Raw genomic sequence first — 27,194 nt, forward strand, 5'->3', positions numbered from 1 at the left:
GGGCAGGCTTGGATGAGGACTCGGCCACAGGAGGCTGCTTGGCTGCCAGTGGGGGAGATCCGTGAATGGTTGGTTGTTTCACTAGTGGTGGGGGCTTCTTAGACTCGGGGGCCTTTGAGATATCCTGTTTGGGTACAGTATCCTTCTTTGGAGAAGTCGGCTGTGGCTGTGGGGATGGTTTGCTCACTGCGGATGCAGGAGTAACGGGGGCAGTCTTCGGTTTGGGCTGAGGGGATGATGGGACTGGAGCCAGATCACCTCCCAGAGCTCTCTTCATCTGACAGTTTAAACAGAGCCACTCTTTTATCTAGAAATAATATGAAATAATGGTCAGAGAGAGTAACAATGTAAAGACACAAAAACGTAATTTTAAAAAGGCATGGTACCATTTGAAGCTATGTGGCTCCTCATTTGAAACATAATAGATCCCAAATTATTTTACTTAATTTATATTAAAATATTATAATGTTAATTACACTGAAATATAATTAATGAACCTCAGAGAATTAAGCACTCTATATTTTAAGGAAAATTAAAAAAATAAACATAAAGTTGTATTTTTTCCTAATGTTATTTTTTTTTTTTTAAAGATGTATTTATTTGAGAGAGAGGGAGAGTGAGAGAGCACAAGCAGGGGGAGCAGCAGAGGGAGAGGGAAAAGCAGACTCCCTACTGAGCAGGGAGCCCAAAGTGGGGCTTGATCTCAGGACCCTGAGATCATGACCTGAGCCAAAGGCAGCCACTTAACCAACTGAGCCACCCAGGCATCCCTAATTTTGTTATTCTTTGCCCCTGATTTACTGAAAGTTTGTACCCTTAGAAATAGGAAACACTGTATCATAAAAAGATGAATTATAACATATTAGATTCCACAAATTACTTACATTAGATATTTTCTCTATTGATGGCTCATATACAATTTTTAGTTACACAACCCAGTGTATGCCTGTCAAATTATTAACACATTGCTAATTTCTTAAATTAGCAGAGCATTACTTTCCCCTCTGAGGCAACATAATCAAATGTGTGAAAACAAAAACTGTCAACCACAATGGGTTAGAAAGAGAACATTCTCTGTTAAGAAAATAAAGAAAAAAACAATGGCATCTCTTCAAATTATCATAAATAATAGCATGATTTAACAAAGGAAATATTTTTTCCTCATAATTTTATGAATATACTAGAAAGAGCAGTATAAGTAAGCGATACACTTATGCAACTGGGGAGATAGGTACAGATGTGAGATATACATCACATCTATAAACACAGGTACAGGAGTAAGTGCATCTGCTCATTTCATATTGCATCAATTATAAAAAGGAGATGCTGAATTTGATACTTATTTAGAACATAATTTAAAAGCACCTTTGTTTAGCATAAGTCAATCAAAGACAATTATCATATGGTTAACTGTCCATATGATATGGACAACTGTCCATATGATATGTCCATATGATATGTGGAATAGGAATCCACAAGAATAGCACAGAGGATCATAGGGGAAAGGAGGGAAAACTGAATGGGAAGAAATCAGATAAGGAGACAAACCATGAGAGACTCGACCCTGGGAAACAAACTGAGGGTTGTAGAAAGGGAGATGGGTAGGAGGATGGGATAACTGGGTGATGGGCATTAAGGAGGGCACATGATGGGATGAGCACTTGAACACTACATCAAAAACTAATGATGTACCATATGTTGGCTAACTGAATTTAAATAAAAAAATATAAAAATAAATAATAAAAAATAAATAAAAATACCTATGTTTAACATTTACCTTTTTCAATTCCAAAATAATATATGATTATACAAAATTTTAAATATTTCCGAAGTAATTTAGAACGTCAAATTCTATCTGATACAATCTTCTCCACCCAAAATAACCAATGTTACCAGTTTAGCCCTGAGGTTCTAGGTACAGAAGTCTAATGGTGAAAAACTAAATATGTGGAACAGAGGTACCAGAGAAGTTTTCCACAGTACAAAAGTATGAAGTGTTAGGCTGGCAAAAAACATGCTCCTTATTTGCAAACAATTTCCTTTTGAAAAGAAATTGAAATAACCTTTCCTAAACTCTTAAAAACTTTTGTCATTTAATAGGTTATACTGTTAAGCTTTTTTAGTAAGAAACTTTATTGAACTATTTTCTTAATCATTAAAATGGTTTTAAAGTAAAAAAGCACACTGAATCATTTAAACTCATGTACTGGTATAAAAGGGCTTATTTTGCAATCTCATGGAAAGCAAACTTTTGTTTAGAGAAGGTTAAAGAGATTGTCAACTCTAACATGTTATATTTGTTTAAAAATGTGAAAAAAGTAAAATTAAAACATTTGTTAAAAATGGGTGGAAAGTACTTGGGTGTTCATTACATTTGCTTTCCGTATGGGGGTTGAGTATCTATGTACTTGTAATATTTTTATCTTGACTTTTCTGTATGTTTGAAGCATTTCCCAAAATAACTTTTTATACATATAAATATTTGAATCCCAAAACATAAGCAATTGCTACTTATGCTGGTACCCTGACGAAAGGTGAGCTAAAATGTAAGAAAACTTTCACTCCACTTTACCCCCTTCTTGATGGACAGAAACTCCTCCATAAATACACTTTTACCTACTCAACCATCTCCCCTACTGCCAATGTCATTTCAGCTGTTCTACTGTTCATTTTTTCTCATTTGTCTTTTTCCACAGCCTTAAATGATACCACATCACCTCATAATCATAAGGACAAAAAATATATATATAATTAAAAGCATTATTTTTTACCTATGCTTTGTCACTGATTTTTTTTTCCTGTAAAACATTATGAGATGTGCATCTACATTAACCACATTAAATTATAAACTCCTAGGGTTAGTGACTTACATTATATAGTTAATTGCTCTTAATCTTTTTGACGAGTGTTATAACCAAAGCAGATGCAAAATTCATTCACCTATTCCTTTTTAATTTTTTTTTTGTTTTTAAGTAAGCTCCACACCCAATATGGGGCTTGAACTCACAACTCAAGATCAAGTCTCATGTTCCACCGACTGAGCCAGCCAGGCACCCCCGTTTCATTTCTTTTCTTTCTTTTTTTTTTTTTAAGATTTAATTATTTGAGGGCGCCTGGGTGGCTCAGTTGGTTAAGCGACTGCCCTCGGCTCAGGTCATGATCCTGGAGTCCCGGGATCGAGTCCCGCATCGGGCTCCCTGCTCGGCAGGGAGTCTGCTTCTCCCTCTGACCCTCCTCCCTCTCATGCTCTCTGTCTCTCATTCTCTCTGTCTCAAATAAATAAAATCTTTAAAAAAAAAAAAAGATTTAATTATTTGAGAGAGAGAAAGAACATGGAGGGGAGGGGCAGAGGAAGAGCGAGAGAGAGAATCTCAAGCAGACACTCCGCTGAGCACAGAGCCGGATGTAGAACTCAATCTCATGACTCTAAGATCATGACCTGAGCCGAAATCAAGAGTCTGACTCTTAACCGACTGAGCCACCCAGGTACCCGAGCCACCTATTCATTTCTTATTCAAGTATTTATTGAGCAACTTCTACTTGGCACATAGCACTGAATAAAAGAGACAAAAATCTCCATCCTCCTGGAGACTACATTATAGTAGAAAAGTCAGATAAGAAACAAGTTAACATATAACTTGAAGATAATTATAGATATGTAATAAGTATCTGATGATACTGTGATGACTACTTTTTTCCTTTCTTCCTGCTTGGAAACTTCCTCCCACCCTCCCCACTGAACACTTTCTTGGATTCATTTGGTTTTATCAGTAAAACTGTAAGTTTCTCTGCAACATGAACTTTGGAGCTTCACATGTAGCTAGCAGGTAGGCTCTTGTTCCACTTTGAAACTACTGTAAAATGAGAACACTACCAGATCATATCAAATGCATAATTAACACTAATACTGGGAAATACATTCTATATTGCCCTTATTCCAAAATCAAATATCTCCTTGTACTTTATAAATGTAGAGGACTCTTGTTTCCACATAAAGACACAAGGGAGAGTTGGGAAGAGAGGTAGAAAACCCAAGTCACTGCCTCTTCATAGAGGAGAATTCTGCTTTTCTCTTAATACACCGTTTTTTTTAACAGACTCCACTGCCCCATCTTTTGTCCTTTTAATGACCACCTTTTCTTCATTTTGATAAACAACACATAAAAGAAATTTTGACCCCTCAATGTTCCTCCTCACTGTTAGAATACAGGTTAAAATCATTGTAGTGATCACAATATGAAAAGCTTTTTATCCTCTTAGGATTTTTTTTTTTTTTAGAAAGAGGCTCCTTTTATATTTAATTCTACTGGCCAAATCCATTGAAACTAGAAATAATTTTTATCTCAGCGCTTAACAATCTAACAATGGGGGCGCCTGGGTGGCTCAGTCATCAAGCGACTGCCTTCGGCTCGGGTCATGATCCCAGAGTCCTGGGATCAAGCCCCATATTGGGCTCCTGCTCAGCTGGAAGCCTATTTCTCCCTCTCCCACTCCCCCTGCTTGTGTTGCCTCTCTCGCTGTCTCTCTCTCTGTCAAATAAAATAAAAATAAAATCTTAAAAAAAAAAAACAATCTAGTACTGAAAACAGAAGCATTTCCAATTCCCTGATTCAACTGAAAAACAAAAACAAAAGCAAACTTCCCACACACTGAGAAAATGAAAAAGTCCACAAGCCGCCCCAGCATCAGGAACCACCTTGTCTCCCACAAAGCAAGCAGGGAGAGTAACAAGTGGTAACAGCGCCTTTGCCCTCTCAGTCATCCGAGTTAGAAATGCTGTGGTATCTTCACTGCATTCCCAATTATTCAAGTATGTCTGCACTGCTTGTGAAAGGTTATTTCCCGTTCATCTTTTCACATTTCCAAAGCCCATGTCCCTCACTTGGCCTCTGTCACTGTCCAGATATTTTACAACCTCACAAAAAGATCCCCCATGTAAAACCACCAACCACAGAAGGGGCTAACTCTAACTACTTCCCCTCACACCTCAATGCCTTTCCCAGAATTGTGAAATGAATTTAATCTTTTGCAACGACTTCAAAATATATCATTTTGAAATATAAAATGCTATTACTTATATCATCCTTCTATTTTGGGGTCTATATCCCCCAAAAGACAGTAAGCAACAAATGGGAAGGACTTCCTGGTAGTAGTCTTTCCACTGACGCTCTGGGGTCTAACGAACCCTTTAAGCATGACAGATGCCCACAGTTTTTGAGCTGGTTTGAATTAAATAAATTAACTGACAATGTTTGTGCTCTTCAAACTACAGCTTTCCTGTGTTTACTCTAATTCCCATTGTTTACACAGTTTGTAGGACATGCTGCTGCCTTCATTTTCTGGTTGCATGCCATGGACAACCTATCGCCATTTTGGGTCAAACCCAGAGAGTCCCTCATAATCACCTTACCTGCTAACCATACATATTTTCCCCGCCTCGAGGCAATAACTGCCTTGTTTCACTTCCAAAATTAAACTTATTTCTAAGTCTGAGCAGAAATGAACTTGAATTTATTAGCATCACTGCCTCAGACACTTGCTGCCAGTTCCACTTGGTACCCGTATCTGTAATAGAGTTGGTTCTCCTATTTCTACATGATTGGGTCTTCATTCCACCGTAGCCATGAACAAGGATCTCAGAAGATTTTAGTCCTTATTACTTCTTCCCCATACCACAGAGGTCAAACAATATCCAAGGCCAAGGCGGACTCACAGAAGGCTTCTACCAATATTTTGTAAACAATTTCCCATAACTAGCACTTATTGGGGCACCTGGGTAGGTCAGTGGTTAAGCATCTGCCTTTAGCTCAGGTCAAGATCCCAGCGTCCTGGGATTGAGCGCCGTCGGGCTCCCTGCTCAATGGGGAGTCTGCTTGTCCCTCTCCCTCTGCTCCTCCCCCATGCTCATGCACTCTCTCCACTCACTCTCATGTGTGCACGTACTCTCCCCCAAATAAGTAAAAATCTTTAAAAAAAAAATAACTAGCACTTATTCCCTAACATGACACTATAATCATCCACATCCACCTGATAGATGATGGGGAAAATGCAAGAAACAATACCAGGGAAGCTCACAACTATATCAATGTGTCCAGGAAGAATCCAACTTTATTAGAAAAATATGTCATGCTTCCCTATCCCTAAATTCTAGAGTTGATGTAACAAAAGGAAAAATCGTCATCTTTTGCTTTCCCAGCCCATAGCCTTACTTACAGAGAGTGCATAAATGGAATTCAAGGTCTGGAGACACAACTGTTTAATGAGCTACTGTAATTCAATTAGTTCTTTGGAAAGGAACAAAAGAAACACATAAAGTTGTTCATTCACTCTTCTAATTTAATATGCTACATAAGTAAGACACTGGTTAGCCAGGATTTCTGCTCATTCTCAGGTCACTGTGCATTCTAATGCAGACATGTAATATAATTACTATAACACACCTCCCTGCTTAATCCAATCCTCTGGGTTCCACTTTGTTGGACCTTTGTTATTTATCAGAGTTGTGACATACAGTAATACAAATTCATTGGCTAAGGACTTTGATGGATAATCATGAATATATCATTTAGATGTCTCAAGAGGTACCACTTAAGGTTGTGAGCTTCACACAGAGTTTCAATTAATGTTGCCACTGTCAAAAAAAGTTACCCAAACTTTTGACTGATTACTACTGATTTCTAAAAAAATTATATTCTGAATTTTAAGAGTGTGTCTTCAGTAATAATTTAAGATAATTAACTTGATACATCTAAGCATTGAGGTGAGTTGGCAAATGTTAGGGTTCTAGAATTAAAGCATATTCTTGCTCACAACTGTTACTCATCTATTCAGCTTCAAAACAGAATGGAAATTTCTCAAAAAAAAAAAAAAAAAAAAGTCCAGAAGGCCTAATGACTAACATCCACCCTTCAATGCACTCCAAACTGGAAATTTTAAACACAAAATCTACATAAGATTTATAATGGAATCTCTGCTCAACCCAGCATAGTACTTGGAATAATGGAACATCAAAAGAATAACACAATGTTAGGAATTTATATTTGCTGGTGTTCATACCATTCACATTAGCTGTTGAATAAATTTTCTTCAGTCATGCTTTCATCCTGCCCGTCCCTATACAATAAAGCCTGTTGGGTTCTTACTTCTGAAAGCAAAACAACTAAACTTTTCTGCAAACCGTGACATCTACATGCCCCATTTACTTCATCATGGCAGTATCCTCATTTTCTCATACGTGAGTCATGATGCACAGCCCAATGTGTATTCCTCCTCCATTTACCAGAATGCTACCCATCTTTAGGGTCCACATTGAATTTCCTCCTTTACTGCTTCACATTTCCAGGTCTGCCGTCTGCCGCTTCCTAACTCTTCCTAGCAGTTTGAACCACAGCATTTAGACTCAGACAGTGCTTTGAATTCTTTTCTAATTATTTCTTCCTCCCTCCTCTCCTCACATGGACTCAAAAGCAACACTGACTTCTCATGAATTATTCTGAACTTTTTTCCTATTTTTCATCAAATTATCTTCAAATATTTCCTGAATGTTATTTATATGTTATATTATTTATATTATTTTGAATGTCATAGAAAATATAGTTACATAACATGCATTACATAATCACATAATGTATCATATTATAAAGAGGAAACAAAGCTATCGCCTGAAAACAGATTGTTTTCTGCTCTTCAAGGATTGCCCAAGCCACATGACCTCCTCCACAGAGGCAGCTACTCACTGACAGCAGTCTGGCTGCAGATGGCTCACTGTAGTTGACATCTTTAGCTATGCATATTAATGCACAATTTATTTTGGCTAAAATCAGGACATTAGCACTTCTCAGAACTGTGATGACATGCTTAGCAACTGGGTGCAACAGTTTTATTTTAAACAATCCATCCAGAAGTTGGATGGATACATCTCTCTGAAAGTGTGTGGATTATAATTTCTGCTGCATAATTCAGCAACCATTAACAAATCTCGTGAAATGTACACTAAACTTTTTCCTTCCGAAAGCGTAACCATGTTTACCAAATACTGGCAATAACTTGTGTAAATCCTCAAAAAATAGGATCAAATGATAAAAGCATAGTTTAATGTTTGTCAATGCAGTCCACACCAAAACCAGAAAACCACTTTTGCCAAAGCAGAATTTAAAAAAAATGATTACTATACATACACAGACATGAAAATATATTTGTACTCTATTACAGCCACAGAGAGAGAGGAGGATCCCAAATCAGTAAGCTTAACTTAGACACACTATGCATTAACACTTCTGAGCTGCTTCTTATATGGCGAATTCCAATTTTGATGCCTTGAATGTTAACACACACCTTGAGCTATCACACAATTTTGTAGCCTGTGAACCAAGAGTTCCAATTAGGCTGTATTTGCAAAGAGTTTATTGAACTGTCCTCTATTTTTCATTTAAAAATTGAAGAAATAAATTCCATTAGTGAAAAGAACCAAGGGTCACCTAAACTTTGTGAACTCATTATGTAGGCTGAAAGCTATGTATCTTTAATTCAATCAGATGCTAACTAGAATTAAGATAATCACTTGTCTGTTGAGCTGGAAAGGAAAAAAAATGCTTTTTAAAAATATATATGACATGCTTAAAGTATATTAAATCTAGTATAAAAACAATAAAATTGCATGAGGATTTTAGCCACTTTTAGCTTTCTATGAATGGAAACCACTTATAATTTATTCAAATTTTATATAGTTATATATATGCCCATTTCCAAGAATGTCTTTAAGGACAATCTGATTTTAAAATTACATTTAATCACTTTTACATTATTTTCAATTTTTTTCATAGATCCTATCCACATTTTTCATTATCCTGTATTTCCTTCTGATCATTTTTTTAAACATTCCTCTGTCAAGTTTAAAAACACATAAATCCACATATTAAAGTTTTTCCCAACTTTTATAGAATTCCCAATCACATGTTCACATAATAAAGCCTGTCACTGACTTCTTTTGTTTTACATAAACAGAAATCTGTTCCTAAAAAGTTGTTCCACGAATTCTACTGAAAATTCTGACTTTACTGAACAAATGATAGAAATGCCATATTTCTATCCAATGTTTTACAATTGATTTTTTAAATCTTTATTTTTGATTAGAGAAAAAGTGGTTTATTGTTTTATATTCAGGTGAGACCAGGTCTCTCTCTATAAAATTTATTATATTATATTTTACAAACAAAATTCTATCTTCATTTGCTAAATTACTGCCTCTCCTTTTGGACTCTGAGTTCTGTTCCTGACAGTGAACAAAGTTATCAACTTCATCGTCTGTATTTTCAAAACCTAACACAGTGGCTAGCTCAAAGTAGGAGCCCACAGTTTTCCTAAAGAACAAAAAAGAATTCAGCAACATAAAACTCTGGTTTCAGCAAGTGAGTAGGAAGGTATAAAACCAGTGTTCTTGGACCTCGGTTTTGTTTACGCTAAATTCCAAAAATAAAATAAAAAGTTAATTTTTTTAACTTTATAAGAATATGTAAAATTTACACACACACACACTCTTTCTTCAACCTAGAAATTTAAGAAATGGTCTATTTAAAGGCAACATGGTCTCCTATAAAAAAAAAAAAAATGATGCTGAATTTGGGGTCAGCAGATCCAGTTTCCTGCATGAGATTCACTGCTAAGTAATTTTGTGACCATGCAATCACCTAAAGTCCCTAACTTCAGTTTTCTCATTGACAAATGGAGTTAATAATGATGGCACTATCCTTATTTGCCTATCATAATTTTTATAAAGATTAATAATAATGTTATCTACTACTTCCAATTTCAAAGCATTTCCACTTATATTGACAAATGTGATTTTGACTTTAGGAAAAGTTTTATATCATAAATAAGAAAACTAAATACTCAGAAAAAAAGAACGACCTGACCAAATCACAAGTAAGTAGCTGAGCTAGGGCTGGTATCCACATTGTCCAAATCTAAAAATCCCACATTGTTTCCACTTTTCCAAAGGGCCATCTGATGATTAATTTACAAAGAAACATTGAAGATTTCAAATTGCTTTACAATATGAATTCTGATTTCTTTACGCTCTGTATTACTTATCTTCAAAATGTGGATACCACCTTATTAAAAGAGCATTAAATGACAAAATGCATATAGAGGGCCTAGTGCATAGTCTGAAACACATAGTGTTCAAACTATGAACTCTCCTTTCTGTAACGGAAGATCAATCTCCTTTTTACTGAAGAAAAAGGCAAGAAACTGTAGAAAGTTGTTGCTTTCTTATCAAAGATAACTAGAACTACTTCAAAGTAAATTCGTAGGAATATCAGCAAGAGTATACATGTGTGAGGGATCCAGCTAGGACTACACTCCAGATCTGATGCCTTATTGATGCACTTGATATTGGCATTTTTAAGGAAAATAATTATAAACTTCGAATAGATTAATTACATTTTTGTCTTCAATGTATTATCTTTGAAATATTTGTAAGTAAGAGCTTACCTTTATCTAAGCTAATTAAGATACGAAATAGGAGTGAGTGTTAGATATGTTTTCTCAAGGGATGTGAACAATGAGCACATTAACCCATCACTGTACTAAGTTTACTGATCCAGCAAATGATTTTGTTTAGGTGTAGGTATCTGCTTTCACAGCAGAACATCTGTTCTTACCGAGCTATACAGATCATCATACCAGTTGCAATAATATGTAACAACAGCCTTGGTAGATATTCTAAAAGCTGGATATGCAGAAAGACACCTGAAACATCTAGTCATTTAAAAGCTGGAAGTGAAAAAAAAAAAAAAAAAGGCTATTTTATACAGGGAACATCCAAGTCATGAGAAAGATGTTGCAAACTTGATCTTGTCGAAAATGAGAGCTAAATAAATACAGCGTTTGTAAACATATTAAAATAACATAGATTTTTTTAAATGATTAATTGGGTATTTCCATTCCTTCAAATTCATTTGAAAACTGTTTTAAAGGAAGATAAATTTATTTTTTATAGTCAGGGTATTCTTGTTTTAAATACAGTTAATGATACCATATGGATTATCAGAGAAGAGAAAAAAAAGTCCTTTATCTTTAGAATATAAGAACCTCATACTTAGAATCAAGGGAATGTATTCCTCTTCACTGGATTCATATAAAAACAGTGTCAGTTAAAGCACACATGACTGTGATAAAGGATGTATTAAAAACTAACCAAATTTGCCATCATAGGCATAAAGGCATTTCAAATCATCATTGTTATTTAGAACCCAAAATTCTTGTAATTTCAACCAGTAGAATGCCAGGTAGAAGGCTGAAGGTGAAAAATCAACAATGTAAATTCTTTATCCATCCTGTCACATCATATAATTGTTCAACCAATCATTTGATGAGTGAGGATTTTTTAAATTACTCAAATGTTAATTATAACATGAATTTACAAGCTTAAAAAAATAGTACAAAAAGGTATATTAAAAGTAAAATCTTGGCTCCGTAGCTCAGGGGTTAGAGCACTGGTCTCATGAAAGTAAAATCTTCTCTCTGCCACCAAGCTTTACTCTTCACAATCAATCAGCGTTAAGTTATACTTTGAGTTTTTCTAGTGGTTGCCATTACAGTATCGAGCAAGTTTCAATTTATAAATTTAAAACATCATGCATTTTCACCTTGCTATAAAAGCTAGTTTTTCAAGACAACCTTACATTACCACTATGGGTAGGACTGTCTTCAGCAATATCCAAGAAATTATATTTAATGCATTAATTATACATCTATACATCTTAACACGCAATAAGATATAACTTTTTCAGCTTGATTTCTGTACCATTTAATATCATCTCACATTCCGCCATGGTTATGCAATCACATTTTGGAAAGCATTGATTTAATGTCTTTCTAGTTTTCTTCATTTCTGGGCTAGAGTCAGCTATTCCATCCCATTCTTTTTATTTTCCGTTTAAATAGAAGAACCTCCTCCAGTAATTGTGATATATGTATAGATATGTACACATGTACATATACAGAGAGAGAAGTGATAACTTGTATGCATTCTTTCATGTGTTAGAACATTCTTAAGCTGCCCTCACACTCTCTCCTGATACCTTGCGTGGGCACAGAATCCATCTTATCATCATATCTGGATATTTAAAGAAATCACTCCCTAACTACTGTCTTCTGTGTTGATAATAAGCATGGTAGCTGTTTGATTTCTCATCTTTTTGTAGATGATACCATTATTCTCTATGGAAGTCTTTCAGGTTTTCTCTTCATCTTTGGAAATCTGGTATTTCCTCAAGATGTACCTATCAGTCATTTTATTCATCTTGCATGGCCAGTGGTAGGCCTGTAATAATCTGAAGAGCTTACCTCCATCATCTGGATTCTTTCTTTCTGGAACTCCTATTAGGGCTCTTAGGTACACTCGTAATGATTTTTATATTTCTCTTAGAGCCCCAGAGCTCCCAGAATTATAAATAACCACTTCCCCAAAATGTTTACAACTTTATGGGCAGGCATCCAGAAAGAGCCCCCACAGGGAGATAAAATACCCATTCCCCAGCCTCTACATCACTATAGGAAGTAATGAAGAGGAACATCTCAGAATTCTACGCATTTCTGGGTGCATCCCCACCCTTTCCTTCCTTACCTACTCCCAAACCCAAGCTTTAGTTAGGACTATATACATAAATTAGACTTTTAGTCACCATTAAAAACTCCAGATTCCCAAGTTATCCATCAATTCCCAGACTCTAATCCTTCAATGGGAGGGAACCCCACCATTCAACCCCCTCCCCTCAAGGTCCACACTCTGATCTTCTGCTGCTTCATTTCTCTCCATAACATTCATTACCAGCTATCACAACATATGTTTTATTTGTCACTCTTACTAGAATATACTTTCTAGGAGGGGAGAATTTCTGTCTACTTTGTTCACTCTTAATATGCCCAGAGTCTAGAATGGTGCCTGAAACACAGTAAGTGCTCAGTAAGTAGCTGAATAATTTTTAATAGTCTTAATTCAGCTCTACAATCTGGAAAAATCCTGGATCTCTTCCAGACCATCAAGTGGACCCACTGGAATTTGAATGTGGTAATTATTTATGAAATATCCTCTTAAATATTTCTCAAGAATAAGAAAAAAATTTATAAGTTCTTTATATTTCCTGAATGAACTCTTCCCTGAGGTCAGGTGTTTTGTTGTTTTATTTTTCACTAGTTCACCTAGGTCCTTCGTGTGGAATTACTGCTAAAATTTCAAGCTGGTCTCTTCAAATCAGTCATTTGTGGAGAATGTCTCCATTATTTACTAGGTTATCAAAGAGGTTTTTCTGTGTTTGTGGAACATTCTGCTTCCCCATTAGTCTCTCCTTTGAATAGGAAAACGGGATGGCAGAGGGTCAGTGCCCAGGTAAGGACAGCTTGATAGGACAGTAAGAGATCAGTGCAGTTGACTCACAGATGAATAATGTTTTGTTTGTTTTTTCCTTTAAATCACTCTCCTGTGTGAAAAGGGCATTACTTCTAATCCTCTTCCAAAGACCCTAGTTTTCTCATGAGGGGCCATTAGGCAGCCCATCCCTTCATTTGGAGAATGCTTTGGCTTTGGCTAGAGGGAAGGAAAAATAAAGCCTCTCCCTACCCACTGTCTTCCCACTGGAGATTAGAAAAGTGTCCACTGGCTGTATTTGTTCCTACCACAGTTCTTTAATTTGTTGTCTGATCACTACCCACAACCCATGACTGCTTTCTATATTTGTTCATTCCTAGCTTAGAGCTCACAGAGATTCCCTGAGGAAGCCACTTGTACGGTGGTTTCCTTGGCTCTTTTTCTGTCATCTTTTTCCCATTTTCTTTCTATCTTCTAGGAATTCAACATGCCAACTTATAGACTACTGGTGGTCTTTCCCATTTTCTGGAACCACTATACATTCAATCTTTTAAGCAGTGGGACTTAGAGAGTGGAGGTGCCCTTACTCTGCCCAGTCTTCCCTTTTTTTTTTTTTTTTATTATCTTATGTTAATGTTGCACTCTTTGCTTAGAGGTGCAAGACCTTGGTGCTACATCAGCAAGCAACTAAAAAGAATATTCCCTTTTCTAAACATTCTTCCAGCTACTCCACCATCAGGAAGGTCTTAACTGATTTTCTATCTCCACGGGTTCTAGCCTCCTGACATTGGGCACAGCTCTACCCTCCTTATCACCAGTTCTTCTTAACAGATTCTCCCCACTGGTTTCCCTCACTGGAAATGGAACACACAGCAGGCCCATCCACCTAAAAGAGGTATCCAGTTAGGCCATTTTGCCGACCTGAAGAATTTCTTTTTGTTTTGTTTTTTTAATAAGTGGAGAGAGTTTATATGCACATCTAGGTATGTTTGTTTTGGGGGATTTTTATTTTTATTTTTTAGCTCCTGAAATATGGCCATGTTTTTGTTAAATAAAATATCTGGTATCAGCCAAGAGACTGATTAACATATGGGCCATCATGACCAAAAATAATATGACCAAAAAAAAAAAAAAAAAACCCCACAAAACACCTTAAATCCACTTTCATCACTGGCATTTGGTTCATTATCAACATTACAAAATTTGGTAAAAGCCAGGAGAATTATTAGACATTAGGGACAAGTCTTTAAATCTCTCCCTAAATCTTGCCCCAGGCTACACATCAAAAGAGATAAAGTAAATCAGCAACAAAAACAGCAACAAAAACCGCTTTAGTTGCTATTTAGAAAGCAAATGTTCAGTTTCTGTGTCAAAAAGCAAGCCCAAAGAGAGAACCTGCATTGTTGAGATTTATTCTGTTAATGGACTGGCAAGAAGAGATAGCTATAAACTCCTCTTGGCATCAAAAGTCTAGGCTTAGAGCCAGTAGATTCTTAAGGTTTATTTGGAACAGCACACATCTTGACAGCCAGCAGAGTGGACGGTTTAAATACCATCCTCTTCACACAGATATTTGAATTGTGTAAGGGTGTGAGGGTGTGTGTGTGTGTGTGTGTGTGTGTGAGTGTGGCAGGCAGGGGTAGGAGAAGGTGACAAATTTAGTTAAGGAAGTAAAAATCCCCTTCCCTAAAGCTCGTGTCTGAATGATGAAACCTCTCTAATCGTCCATCCCCTGATTGGTACTCATTTAAGAGCCATGATATTCTTAAGCAAATATAGTCATAATTCGGATATGCCGGTAACAAAAAATATCAGAGTAATCCTCCTAGTCTTTTCAAGAATTAATGTAAGAGAGCAGTACTCTATTTAACCCATAGACTACGAAAGTAACAGTATTGAGTTACTTGCATATAAACATCAAACTTGCAAATAAATCCATGTAAATTAAAGCACTAAAGAACGTCCCGCCCTCTGTCTCTGTCCTGCATAGAAGAACTGTTTACTCAATCTGAATATCTGAGGACAATCAGACCCAGAGTGTTACATCCTCTTCAGAAGATGCAGAGAAGTTCACTTCCTCATGGATATATAGAAGAGTTCAGAAGTGGTGATTATTCCCAAAATTTCATCTGTCTTATCTCTTGAAACAGAAGCTCTCTGCCTCTATACAGAGCTCAATTTCCCAACTTTACCCCTGATGATTCAGGAGTGAGGAACTGGCCATTTGGTGCACAGAATAGGGAAGGTACGTTCTTACCAGAACCCAGATGACATTTTTACTTATGGGGAAAAAAAAAAAGTTAAAAGTAATGTTATTATTAATACTACAAATCAAATGGCTCTTGATCGCTACCTCAGAATCCAACAACTTATGATAGTCTATCTGTATAAAAAAAAAAAAGTTGAGAGTAAACTTTAAAAGTTAAATCTTATCCATGTTGCATTACATTGCAACTTAAAAAGCATTTAATATATTTAAAAATACCTTCTCATGCAAATGTTCAGAGAATCCCAATAACCCAATGTGTTTGGCAGAGAATACATTATTATATTCATATTTCAAATGGCGTCCTTCCTACAGAAAGTTTAAATGACTAGCCCAAGCTCATCTCATCGATAATAGGAATGCTTTCCTTTAATGAGCTAGTGAGATACACCTGCCCCCACACTCCCAACGCCTTTGTAAGTGTCCAAATTGCTATTATTCTTCACATTTCCAGCCCAAATACTTCTGTTTTCATGAAGATAGTTGTGATGCCCACGCACGCCCCACCAGTGATAGTGATATGTTCTTCCTTTGACCTCATAGCACTTTATCTCTGTTCCTACCATAAGTTAATCACTTGGAATCAGAAGATTTGGTTTGAATTCTGCTTGATTATTTACAATCAGGATGATCCTACCAAGTAAAGTAACCATAGTAACCACCTGAACACTAGTTTTCTCATTGTTAGTCAACAGAATATTTGCCCATAGAATTATTTGGAAATTCAATTTTGATAAAACAAGAAAGAACTGTGTCAACTGTAAAGTCTTATACAAAGTTACTTCTCATATAGTAACTTCTCATTTTCTTTCTCATGTACAACTTTTCTTTCCCCTATTTTATTTCCTGGAAGAAAGACCACATCCAATGAATTCTTGATTCTGTCAGAGCATTCAGGGATGCTTCACAACAGCCATTTGATACAAAGTTGCAGAATGAATGGTTGAATGTACCACTACATTAATCAAGGTAAGTTTCATAAAGCAGAATATTCACCGCAACCTGCTAAATGTGGAAGGCCAAAATCTGACTTCGACTTCTCTCCAATCTCACTGTCTATTTTTTTCCCCCATCACTTCAACCAACCTAGATTTACCTCTGATTCCTTAAATACACCCTATGTTTTTCTGGCTCTAGGTTTTGGGCCAAATCATCACCCCCTTTCGTGCCCTTCATCTGTTCAAACAGTATCCAACCTTAGCTCAAAATGGCTCACATGCCATTTTCTCCATGAAACTTTTCTTAATCTCACCCACTGGAAAGGACAGTTCTTATTCTGAAGTCCAGAGTATTTGTCCATCTCTCTCATAACTCTTATCATTTGACCACATATTATGTTGCCCTTTGCATGTATTATCTCACCTAATACACTTTGATCTTGTGAAAAACAGCATTGTTTTAGTTATCTTTATATCCTTCCAAACATGTATTAAAATGTCTTCCATATAAATAGGTATTCTAACAATATATGTGGCTTCAAAGTCCAACTGCATGCCTCTGCTTTATAAATTGCCAAAAAAATGACATTTTATGAAATGATCATCTCTTGTTTGAAGTCGTCATTACCATCCATTCCTATCAACATCATATAGTATGAGCAGAAACGTATCTTCGCCAAAATTTTAAAAGCTACAACTATATAAACAAACTACTTATAATCCAATTTCCGCAATAATTTGAATGCAGCATGTTCTTATTAATCGCAATGTTATATTAAAGAGAGCTTATCTGAAAAGCTAAGGTACTTAATAGGACTTTTGGATAAGAAGAGTAAATGATACTTCAGAAAACAACCAGAAGTTAACACATTTTTAATTTACATCATTTTAATCTCTCATCACAGTAGGTATCCAAACTAACATAAGAGCTACCAATAATCATCAATGCTGTTATTATCATAAAATAGATTTCATTTATAACAAGGGTACACAAGTCTCCTCTCTCAGGGATCTTTAAATCACATAATTCTTCATTGCCTGCTGTCAGTTCCTTCCTGGCTGTTCGCAGACAAAATGCACACATAGCCCACTAACAGCTGTCCTCCAGACAAAGTGATTTCTGTGCCTTCTCACCGGGTAGGAGCCACCAGATTTCTTTTAAAAACGTATTCTTCTAGCTTCTCTATTCTCACTTTTATTATTATCTCATCTTCACTATGTTACTTCTTAACTCCAGAGATTTCTGAGCTTTTTTGCTGTTTGGGCTTTTTACCCCTTCTCCCTGAATGTCCCCAAATCTCTACCTATTAAAATCTTTTTTTTAATTAATTAATTAATTAATTAATTTTTTTATTCAGTGCCTTTAAGTGCTGGGTTAACATTAACTGACTTCTTGAGAATTACTTTTCTATCCTCACAGTAAGCAATGTTGAGCTCATTTGTGTCACTACTGGCCCCTTTATGATTTGATAGGTCAGGAAGGCTTACCAAAAGCCCTGAAGATATAAACTGTGGTCTTGAGAAGACACCTATCAGTGGTGAACCTGATCTCATGACTTCTTCACTCCACAAACTGACTTATACTGTTATAAATGACTCTCAACTAATGAGTGAAGCATGTCTTCACAGCTATATCAAAATCACTGGCAGGGAAAGGGGATGTACAGTTTGGAAAATTTTTTTCAATTTTATATTAAAATTGTATTTATAATGTGAAAACAACGTCTGCTTTTTTCCCAGCACAGATATGACCCCAGTTAAGAGTACCTTAAGTTGGGTAGGCTGGAGTATAAATTTAAGAGTTAGTATCACTGCATACTAAACAATAAATATCACTGTATGCTACACAATAAATAGTGTGGATCTTACGGGACAGAGTGCAATGAGTCAGTGCTCAGCATCTTTGAACTGATTCATTTTTACTTTATATGCCAAACTTATCAGAAAATCTGGCAATATTTTGGGCTTATTCTTGGGAGAAAATATTTAACTTTTTTTAAATTTACAATTAGCACAGGAGAAAAAGAGGAAGGAAGGAGGGGAGGAAGGAAAGAATGAGAGGAAAACAATGTCATTCTATGATACCAGGAATAAACTAAGCATGATTTGCACAAGATGATGATATGGTTTAAGAGCATGAACACAATGAATAAATGCACTCACCTCGGTTAAATGAGGATTGGGATTAAAACCACAGAGGCTACATACAGTGGTTTGACACTCAGTGCATGTGTTAAAATTGGCCTTTTCTGGAACATGCAACAGAAGTTCAGTGGTATTGCAAAGAGGACAGATGGTTTTAGGGAGGCCTTGTACTGGAGTCTGTGCTGCAGATGGAGAAGTCGATGGATGCAGAGGCTTCCCAGCTCCTGTTTGGCTTACTGGCTTTGGAGATTGCTGAGCTGAAGGCTTTGCTGGGCCAGGCTGTTGAGGAGTGGGTTTTGCTGAACCAGGCTGCTGAGGTGAAGGCTTTGCAGAACCAGGCTGCTGAGGAGGGGGCTTTGCAGAGCCAGGCTGCTGAGGAGGGGGCTTGGCCGGGCCAGGCTGCTGAGTTGGGGGCTTTGTAGGGCCAGGCTGCTGAGGAGGGGGTTTTGCTGGGCCAGGCTGCTGAGGAGGGGGTTTTGCTGGGCCAGGCTGCTGAGGAGGGGGTTTTGCTGGGCCAGGCGGTTGAGGTGGAGTTTTTCCTGGCCCAGGCTGCTGAGCCGGAGACTTTGTTGGCCCAGCCTGCTGAGAAGGAGCTTTTGCAGGCCCAGGTGGCTGAGCTGGGGACTGTGGCCCAGGTTGGTGAGCTTGGGATTTTGCTGGCCCTGGCTGCTGGGCTGGGGGCTTTGCTGGCCCTGGCTGCTGAGATGGAAGTTTCTCTGACCCAGCCTGTTGAGCTTGAGGCTTCGCAGGCCCAAGAGGCTGAGCTGAAGACTTTGGCCCAGGCTGCTGAGCAGCAGGCTTTGTTGTCCCTGGTGGCTGGACTGGGGGCTTTGCTGTCCCTGGCTGTTGAGCTAAGGCCTTTGTTGGCCCTGGTTGCTGAGCTGAGGGCTTTGCAGGCCCAGGGTGTGGTGTGGCAACTTTTTCAGGTCCAGGTTGCTGGGCTGAAGGTTTTCCAGGACTTGCTTGCTGAATAGATGGTTTGGTTGGGCTTTGCACTGAGGGTTTAACTGATTCTCCCCTTACAGCATTGGACTGTTTAGTCTGAGGCCTGGCTGCATCTCTCTGAAGTGGCAACTGTGCCTGGTCTATCTGAGGTGCCTGGGTAAGCCCCTGAACTGGCTTGCCTGTCCCTAGGGGCTGTGATTTCATCTTTTCCGGTTGCTGAGAAGATCCTGATTTGGGAGAGCCATCCTGCTGTGGTGGGACCCTCACAGGTCCCTGCTGCTTTGGACCTGGCTTAGGTGATTGTTGTGATGGAGGCTTTGTGATTCCTTCAGGTTTGCCTTGTTCTTTCTGAGCTATTTTTTGTTTCTTGGCAGTTTCTTCCTGGGATGCATCAGAGTCTGATATCAAATCAAAAGGATTGAATTTATTTACAACAGAGGAGACAGCACTTAAAGGGTTAACCTCTGAGAGGAAGCCAGGCATCATACTAGACTTGTGCTCTTCCTTCAAATCAGTTCTGGACTTTGATTCTTTCAAGCTAATAGTGGAAGGACTCCTTCCAGGCGACTTCTGCTCTGACCTCAAAGTGTCTGTAGTTTTACTTTTACTGAGACCAGGCTGAGCTGAACGCCCAGGGTCCGGCGGTTTTCCGGGTTGCTTTGGAGGATGACTACTCTCCAACTCTTGCTTCCTAGAAGAATGAAATGAAAAGAAGTAAAAATAATGGAAAGTATCCCAACTCAAAATAATATTAACGAGCCATTACTTTCTTAGAGCCTCAAAATTACGCATGTATAGATATAACTAGAACACATTTTTGCAGCATCCTGTAAATGATCATAAAATCCTTCAAGTCTTTGTTACTTTCTTTATGTGGATAGAGATTTTCAACAAGGTAAACAAGAGGGGGAAAAGCCAATACTTGCTACTCTAAGATACCTAGTTAGACATCACTTATAATAGTTTACATTTACACTTAATAGAATCTGGCCATCCTTAAAACCTTATTAAATATATCAACTCAATAAACCAATGCAGAGCCATGTTCTAGTATGTTCATGTTTGAAGAATGTTATTCTTCCAAATGCTAGCAGCACCAAGATATAAGAATATTCATTTTAAAATGTGGGAGCTTGTTGCAACTGTTTTTTCTTTTACTTGTTAACAAGAAGTTACATTAGTAACATATGGCACACGACATCGGGGAACTTTTTAGTAAAAGAGGTTACATGATGCATTTCCAGGAACACTGAGAAAGTTGATAATCTATTCAACTTTATTCTGTTGGAAAAGATATTATCCCTCAAATATTATCCTTATTAAACTTTATAAAATGAGAAGTCCTACTTCAATTAGAAATTTTTGAGAAACAATTCCGTATTTCTTGTAGAAGAAAAATGTTATGTCATTTAATTATTTTTCCAATAGCTAATTATTAACCTGAGATCTCTATGCAAAATAATGACAGATGCTTAAAGAAGCTTGAGATACAGCGGGCATACAGTTAGCAACAAGCTGGTTATGAACCTACTTTCGAAAGTACTGTTACTTTTCTCAGAAGAAGATACATAATAATCTCTTAATGTTTTCTATAACATTTACTATTGCCACTGTTAGATTATTAGTAATACTATTTATTATTGACAAAGATTTAAGAACATAACTAACTTACAAATTTTCTTTTAATTCATAGACAAACATACACGATGAATTTTTTTAAATAGTTTTGGAAACATGATCACTTTGAAATAACTATGGTTAAATAATTAAAATAGTTGATTTTTTATACTTTTAACCAAAAATCAAATACATTACTTTTTTTTAAATAAGCCATTCTTTACTGATAAAGTGGTAACTAATAAGAATAGGCTCTATTAGGATTACATAAAAATAAAATTACGAGTATTTCATTTGATACATGAAGCTTTTTAACTTCGGAAAAAGATTTCTTTCTTTTTCATTAAAAGAAAAAAGAAACAGTTATTCAGTAGCACTTAAAATATGAGATGATCACAATAAAGTTCTACAAGTTTTAATTTGTTTTGTGAAAATTTACCTGCTAATGGGCCAGATTATAAACTTTTAATTTCAAATTATTTAGTACTTAATATGAATTAAGTTTTTGAAATTCCCCAAATGGCACAGAAACTTGAGACAGATCAAGTTATAAGGTACTGTAGAAAGAAATACAGAAGTATTACTTCTAAATAGCAAAAAATAAGAGGGAAATAATCTATAAAAGCCACCATATGCAAAAAGTGATTTTCTAATAAAAGTTGAATAAACAGAATTCTTAGTTTTGGCAATTTCCTCCAGGAAAAAAAGTTACAAAAACTTTAGATAACTTAAACAAGGAACTAAAATTGTTACCCTAATTAATTCCAATGGTTCTAAGGTATCTTTTAAAATACTATGTATTTCCATTTGGAGAAAATAATTTTGAATGTTTCTTTACAGGCCACTCTGTGCTCCCTTACACAGGAAGATAGAAGAGCTATAGTAAACAACCTAAGATAGATTATTTTCAAAAATTTCACTGTTTAGATCTTCACATTATTCTAGAAATGTTCCACGTTCAATTAATAAAATCTACCACTCTCGTGAAGGGCATATGCTTAGGAACTTCATTACAGAAGTTCCTATCTCATAAGTAATTATTTAGGTATATTATTTAATTGGCTCCCTAGTAGAGTCCTAGAGACCTATATTTAAAGAGTACAAAAAAAGAAATCTATTCTTAATTTACTAAATTGTCCTCTCTTGAAAATACTATTAAACTTAATCATTGTTTTGTGTTGTTGCACGTCATCCAACATATGTACAAAACAAAAAATAAACTTTGTGAATACCAGATATTTGTGATATCAACACTAAAATTTAAAGCAAGCTGCTTACAGCAGAAATTATCATTGCATGTACCTCCTAAAATATAAGTTGTATAATAAAATCCCCATGAGAAAACTGATACAGCTATAAAGACTGCCCCACAATTTAAACTAACTTCAGCTACTAGAATTATATAAGTAAACATCAAACATGGATGTGAGAAATAGAAAATCGCTAAAAGAATATACAGACTTAAGACTGAACAAAAATATAAAGATGTCTCAGGTAACTGTGGTCTTCTGGTGAATTTTTGTTTGGTGTAATAGTTGCTCTGTCAAAAAGAAAAACAACTAAAATGCAATCTGTGTCTTGTATCCTACACTGTGACCTCCTAGAGAAAGTGTTTCACTCATCTTTGCATCACTAGAACCAAACCTGTTAACTAGAGTGTGTCTCGTGAATGAATGAATGAATGAATGAATGAACGAATGAATAGGTGGATGACAATGAATAAATGAATCAATGAATGAATCAGGTTTTTGTTTTATGCTAGACAATGTTTCTTGAATTCTTTTCAAATTCTTCATGGTTGTTCTGAGATATAAATGGAAAAATTCTACATGCATTTGGAACCTGGACTTGGCCTGCTACTCTAGGAAGAAAAACGGTTGTGGAATTGTCTACCAGTAGGATAGGCCCAAAAGAATACTAAAGAAAATAATGAATTCAGTCAGAATTCCTATAGAATATTCTACCAATCAGAAGCATTTTTCAGTAAAGCCCTTCTCATATCTGTAGCTGTACACAGAAAGAGTAGACCAAATGATAAAACTGCCTTTTTCTGTGTCTTCAATTAATCAAAAATCCAGAAGCATTTTGTTTGTAACCTGTAACTTCTAGCTTGTAACGACCCATGTTTTGTACAACCTCCTTTTTCATTACTACTGTCATCCCCAGATTAGAATTTTTCTTTCATAGATTAGCAGAAAAAATATTTCAGCTACAAATGAAGTAAACATACATTCACGGATACAAATGTAAAAGCAGTTGGAATGCTAAAAAAAATTTTTTTAATGGAGCACAATAGGCAATGACACTTGATAGTGCTGAGTCACATAAAATTTTTTGATATTAGAAATATAAGCAACTTTGGGGATAGCTATTCATTTTTATACTGTAGAGGATACTAGGGCTTAAAGAGGCTAAGTGATTACTCCAAGGTTATAAAACTAGTTAGTCACCCATATCTGGTATCGAGACTTCTGGTGGGGGTAGGGAGGGGAGTGGAAGTTCCACTACATGGCACTGGCTTTTCCATATACATAAAAAATACATATATAGATACATCAAAATAACTTACAAGTGAAGAACTCAACATACAATTTGTCTGGAGCCACCATTGCCAGTGCCATCCACTGCTGATACTGAGATCACTACTTCTGATACTTAGAGATTCCCTTCAAGTTAAAATTCAAACAAAAACATCCCTGTCAATTTGTAACTGATCCTCACAATGACTCTACAAGATAGGTAAGACAAGTGTCATATGCCTTATTTGGGGGCAAGGAAACTGAGGCAGCTAGGCTGAGAAGCATACATAATTTGTCATGAGTCTGTTAAAATTAATAGGACAAGAACCTAGGTCTCTGGGCTCTCAACCCTTATTCAAAAACAAACAAAACAAAACCACCATCTCTAATTGACACACTTAACCTCTTCAGACTTTAAATAATTTGGATATACTTTCTTATACATACTTAAGTTGGTGTCTTCTAAAAATCTAAATGATAAACCAAGTGTTTCTTTGGTTATCACATCCAAGGATAATAATGTTCTAAAAATTATGTACATTCTATAAAAATCTTTCACTAAAATATAAGAAGGTCTCAAAAATCAGAAATACATTGTTTATACAGGTAGATGAAGCTTTCACCAATAACTGCTGAGGCCACAGATTATCTGTTAATAAAAATTCTACTATAACAAAATTATCAATGCAGAATCTGACATAAGCACAGCATAAAACCAGTTTAATAGGGTGAAACTGTTATTTTTCAGCCACCCCCTGAATAGAAGAAAAGTTAAGAATGCAGAAATAAAAGCTCACACTTTTTCCTGGTCTGTGTAACCAGCATGCTAAACCTGTTGCATGTACCTCTTAGGAAAAACTGTGAAAGAGCTGGAATACATTTCTAAAAGGCTAATAAAAGTATTGTACCTCATTATATCCCTATGAAAATCTAATATATGAACGTTCAACATTTTTTCCAAGTCAGGTTTTCACCAGTAGAGAAAAATGGTGCATATCATAAGCTTTAATACTTAAGGTAATGGATAAAAAAGACTTTATACCAAAGAAATAGCCCCATATATTACAAGTTGAAAAACACATTTAACATAAAGGAGCAAGTTTTTACTAGCAGTAGTGGCTTTGTTTCAAGAACATAGGGTTTTTAGCTGATATATTCTAAGCATTTAAGATTTTATGTTAAAAATATTGCAACTATCCGTTACACTTCTCCTATGTTAAATTAAAATATTTGACAAAATTATACGCATATACTTATGATAGTTCCCAAGTTAGAATACTTCTATGAAGTAGGGGTTAAGAATCTACACCTACGATATGCAGATCTTTCATATTTCCAATATCTCTAATGAAAATTGTAGGTCTCTCTTCAATTATCATAAAGCAGGAATGGTTTCAGGACAACGGACAGAGAAGGGAGGGTGTAAAGTTAAAGGGTTTGTTTACAATAATAAAGGCAAGGCAGGCACAGTGATTATACCCTCTTACTACTCTAATTAGAAAACAACTAATTTATTAGATGAAGGAAAATGGAGAGCTAGAGAGGGAAATTAATACGTTAATATTACAGAATAGCTCTTAATTGCCTGCGCAAGTTGTCACTTATTTGCTTTGTCTTAAAATGTATTGGAAACTAATCTTAAGGTAACACAAATTCACATGTTTTTCCACCAACTAAGATACTTTTGCATATAAAAGAACAATAGTTTAAAAAATAGCATATACTGATTCAGAAATACATGTACAGCACCTGGTCTGCTGCGACCAAACCATCTGTTTAATGCCACAACATATTTTAGGGTCCTTCACTGACTATAAAAGGTGTATTCATTCTATACCTTCTACCTAATCAGCTCCTGTTCTCCTCTGGGGGTGGGGTGGGAAGGAAGGACAAATCACCTCCGGGGGAATTAAAGGTATTATTACAGAAATATTTCAGACATCATTCACAGAGAAAAAGATGCCTAAATGACTGAGGAGGTTTAAACAGAGACAGGTGAACACCCAGTTCTATCCATTCCCCAACACGTCCGTTTTCTATTAATGGAAGACTTCCAGATTAGTAAAACACTGGAGGGCGTCTCTCCACGCCTTGGAAAAGGTTCCAAAGGGCCAAAAATCACAACCTAAAATCACAGTTCCAAGAATGCAACCCTTGACTATCCCACCAGAAACTCTACAATGCATCATTTTTATTCTGCCCATCAAAAGGCTTATGATCGCCTTATCGTCACCCCATTAGGGAGAATAAAATGAACAGAAGCGACATATATGTACTGCCGTGCTGGCACATACGGGCTGACACATATGTGCACGGGAAGCTGTACATATATGCCCGGACATATACATCATGCTGTGCGTGCCTGTGCATGGAAGGCGGCTCCGCAGCGGCCGGGGGGACGCTTCCCTTGGGCAGCCCCTGCGCCCTTGACATGACAGCGGCGATCTGTCTCCTCTCCTCTTCGCTCAGCTGGCTCAGATCCGCCTCCATGCCGGCCGGGATCACGGTGTGCAAGGAGCTCCCCGCCCCGCCAGCCCCTCCTCCGGCTGCTGCCGCCGCCGCCGCCGCCGCCAGCCCTTCCGGGAGCCCTTCCCCTTCCAAGCTCGCCTCGTTGCCCATGGCTCAGGGGGAGTCGGGGCCGCCGCGCTCCCTCCTTGCGCTGCGTCCCCGTCGGGAACCCCGCGGCCCGAGGAGCAACCGGAGCCGGGGTCCGCCGTGGGGCGTGCAGGCGGCGGAGTCCCAGGGCTCGGGACCCGGCACCGCTGCCCGGAATGCCAGGCGGGTGTTAGTCCCGCTCACAGGTGACGCCCGCAGCCGGTGCCTCCTCCATGTTGGACAACTCCCCGAAGCCGCCTCAGCGCCCCGAGCCGGGGAGAAGCACGTCTGAGCTGTGCCAGCCGGGCGCCGTCCGCCCCTCCCACCGCGCCCCGCCTCCCGGCCCGCGCCCTCGCAGTGCGCATGCCCGTCTCGGAACAGGTGATGGCCGCGCCCGCGCCTAGGCCGCGCCCGCGCCTATCCCGCGCGGCGTCTCTCTGTATCCTTCCTCACTCTCGCACCGATTTAAAGGAGCCTGGGGAGAGCGCTGCTGAAAACCGGGACGAAACAGCCGGCTTTTCTTTCAGGCATATTTCAGGATGCCTCAACCTGAGTTTTAGCGAACTACATTCAAGGGGCAGGGAGGGGCTGCAGGGGAAATATCTGTTCCCTTCTTTGGACTCATGGGATCTGTAGTTTCAATTTTTTTTTTTTTTTTTTAAGGAAGGGTTTTTTAGGATTTTAGGAATGGATTCAGGTAACTGGAGATTAACCTATGATACCTTTGGGACAAATTCTCCCAAAGGAGCTAAAACTGGAGCTTTTTATTTAGGACTTTTCCAGAATAATTACATTAAAAT

The 27,194-nt window shown here is 37.4% G+C and overlaps 1 protein-coding gene across 1 annotated transcript in view; it reads right to left on the bottom strand.

Annotated features, from left to right (window-relative positions):
• The window catches only part of PCLO (piccolo presynaptic cytomatrix protein), a 329,508-nt gene extending 303,090 nt beyond the window's left edge, over positions 1-26,418 (bottom strand). Inside the window, 3 exon segments of the mRNA XM_021689841.2 lie at positions 2-307; positions 18,737-20,354; positions 26,162-26,418. Of these exon segments, the coding sequence (XP_021545516.2) occupies positions 2-307; positions 18,737-20,354; positions 26,162-26,418 (2,181 nt within the window).
• Between the last annotated feature and the right edge of the window lie 776 nt (positions 26,419-27,194).

The sequence above is a fragment of the Neomonachus schauinslandi genome, chromosome 12 (genome assembly GCF_002201575.2).
Source record: "Neomonachus schauinslandi chromosome 12, ASM220157v2, whole genome shotgun sequence".
Lineage (NCBI taxonomy): Eukaryota > Metazoa > Chordata > Mammalia > Carnivora > Phocidae > Neomonachus > Neomonachus schauinslandi.